The sequence below is a fragment of the Protopterus annectens genome, chromosome 3.part0 (assembly GCF_019279795.1).
Source record: "Protopterus annectens isolate FY-2018-M chromosome 3.part0, PAN1.0, whole genome shotgun sequence".
NCBI classification, from domain to species: domain Eukaryota; kingdom Metazoa; phylum Chordata; order Ceratodontiformes; family Protopteridae; genus Protopterus; species Protopterus annectens.
This window is the reverse complement of record NC_056731.1, coordinates 1150540724-1150542502: the sequence shown is the minus strand read 5'-3', so window position 1 is coordinate 1150542502 and position 1779 is coordinate 1150540724. Positions and strand designations below refer to the sequence as shown.

The 1779-nt window shown below is 42.6% G+C and overlaps 1 protein-coding gene across 1 annotated transcript in view; it reads right to left on the bottom strand.

The window, feature by feature from the left end:
* PIP4P2 (phosphatidylinositol-4,5-bisphosphate 4-phosphatase 2) overlaps positions 1 to 1286 on the bottom strand; it is an 867921-nt gene extending 866635 nt beyond the window's left edge. Inside the window, exon 1 of the mRNA XM_044065378.1 lies at positions 625 to 1286. Coding sequence (XP_043921313.1) covers positions 625 to 730 — 106 coding nt within the window. The 5' untranslated portion in view covers positions 731 to 1286. The remainder of the gene's footprint in view (positions 1 to 624) is intronic.
* Positions 1287 to 1779: the final 493 nt, after the last annotated feature.

Below are 1779 nucleotides of genomic sequence, written 5' to 3'. Positions count from 1 at the left end.
AGTTTTCTTTTAAATTAACTGCATAAACATTTTAATGAGAAGAGTCTCAAATGTTACCCTACAGAGATACTCACTCACTACCTACTGTACAGGACAAATGGACCCCATCCCCAATAAAAGCGCCCTGATTCAGAAGGAGATATCCTTTTCCACAGATTAAAGAGAATACATGCTTGCTCTAGAAAAAGGTGTACTACAGTATCGCACAGAAAGAATACCTGGAAACTGCTACTTACCGGCAACACGTATGTTACCAGAAACCAGGTCCGCAGTCAATCTGTTCAATCTGCACGATTAAAACAGATACAATACTGAACACATGCCTTCAACGTTATGACAAAAACAATACCTGCCTAGATTGCAGGAATGTCCTTGTTTGCAACTATGTGGACCATTTGCTCCAAATTTAAACAGACCCACATTCAAACGAAGGTCAAAATGATTATAAACAATCATTCAAAAGCAATAATCCCAATACTGCCTATATAATGCCACTTTCTTGCAAGACAACATCCTTCTCCCACCCACAAAACTCCCTTCTCCTGGAAGAGTATGAGCGACTTGTAGCAAGAAAACAGTAATAAATACATAAAAAAAACTCGCCAATTTCTTTTTGCTTCTTACCTCTAGGGCTACTCATCTGAAGGAATGGGGGTGCTGTAGGGGTGACATTTCCAGAGCTTGGTGCAGAAAGCAAAGGCGAACGTTCATCCATACCATCAGCAGCCATAACTGCAGACAATAACGTACCACTTATCTTTCGGCTTACAGAAAAACAATTCTAATGCTCGTAAACTGCAGCCAGCAGTAACCGCGGCGCGAGGGAGGAGATTAGGAGACTGGGTGTGATCTGCGGGAAAAGGGTAGACACCCCGAATACAATGTCTTAGGAAGGGGCGGAGACAAAGTGAGCATTGTTGCTTGGTGGTCTATTGTGCGCGTGGAAGTGTTTCTTTTATAGGATAAGGAGGTTTGTTTCATGGTTACCTAGTGTCATTTAAACGAGCTAGTGTACGGAATATTATCCTCTCTCTTTAAACGTTTATGCTACGGGGGCTTATATAACCAAAGGTTTAAACTATAGTTCTAGTCCATGTCCTGGCCTTGCCTGACGAAGGCCATTTAGTAAATCATCTTCACGAGAAAGATGTTAGTGCTACAGGTAGCTGACAGTTTCGCCTTTTTCGCTTGCGTGGATGAAAACTTTTTTGTTATGATAAAAATAAAAGTTGGTCTGCAGCAAAATACGTAATACTTGGAACACTTTAATGACTCTGTGGACCAAATGTAGTCTCGACAGTTTTAAACAGGCTTTATTAATTGTTCATGTTAGCTGCGGTAGCGTTGTCGCCTCGCCTCACACTAAGCCATTTTACTGTTCGATTCTCAGCTAAAGCGTCTTCTATGTGGCGACATGCGTGAATGGGCGCACCTTCGTTGAAGGCTGTGCGTCAGGCCTGGGCCTGGCAAGCCGGTACGTAAAAATCTACTGCCAATCATTAGCGGACCCGAGTTCTGCTGTGGCGACCCCTAACCGGGAAAAGCCGAAAGAAACAACAACATTAATTGTTCATGTTAGTTGTAAGTAGTCCTTTTTTAATTTTGACTTGCAGTAGGGCAAGTCGGTGCCTTAATGGTCCCTCAGATTTACTTAGTACAAGTCACTCTAGTGGAACTAGGATCATTATTGTAGAAAGACTCTAATTTGGTCTCATACGTCGTGCTATGTCCATTTGGGGTTACCACCTGTCCCACTTTGTGAGTGACAGTCCCTCTTTG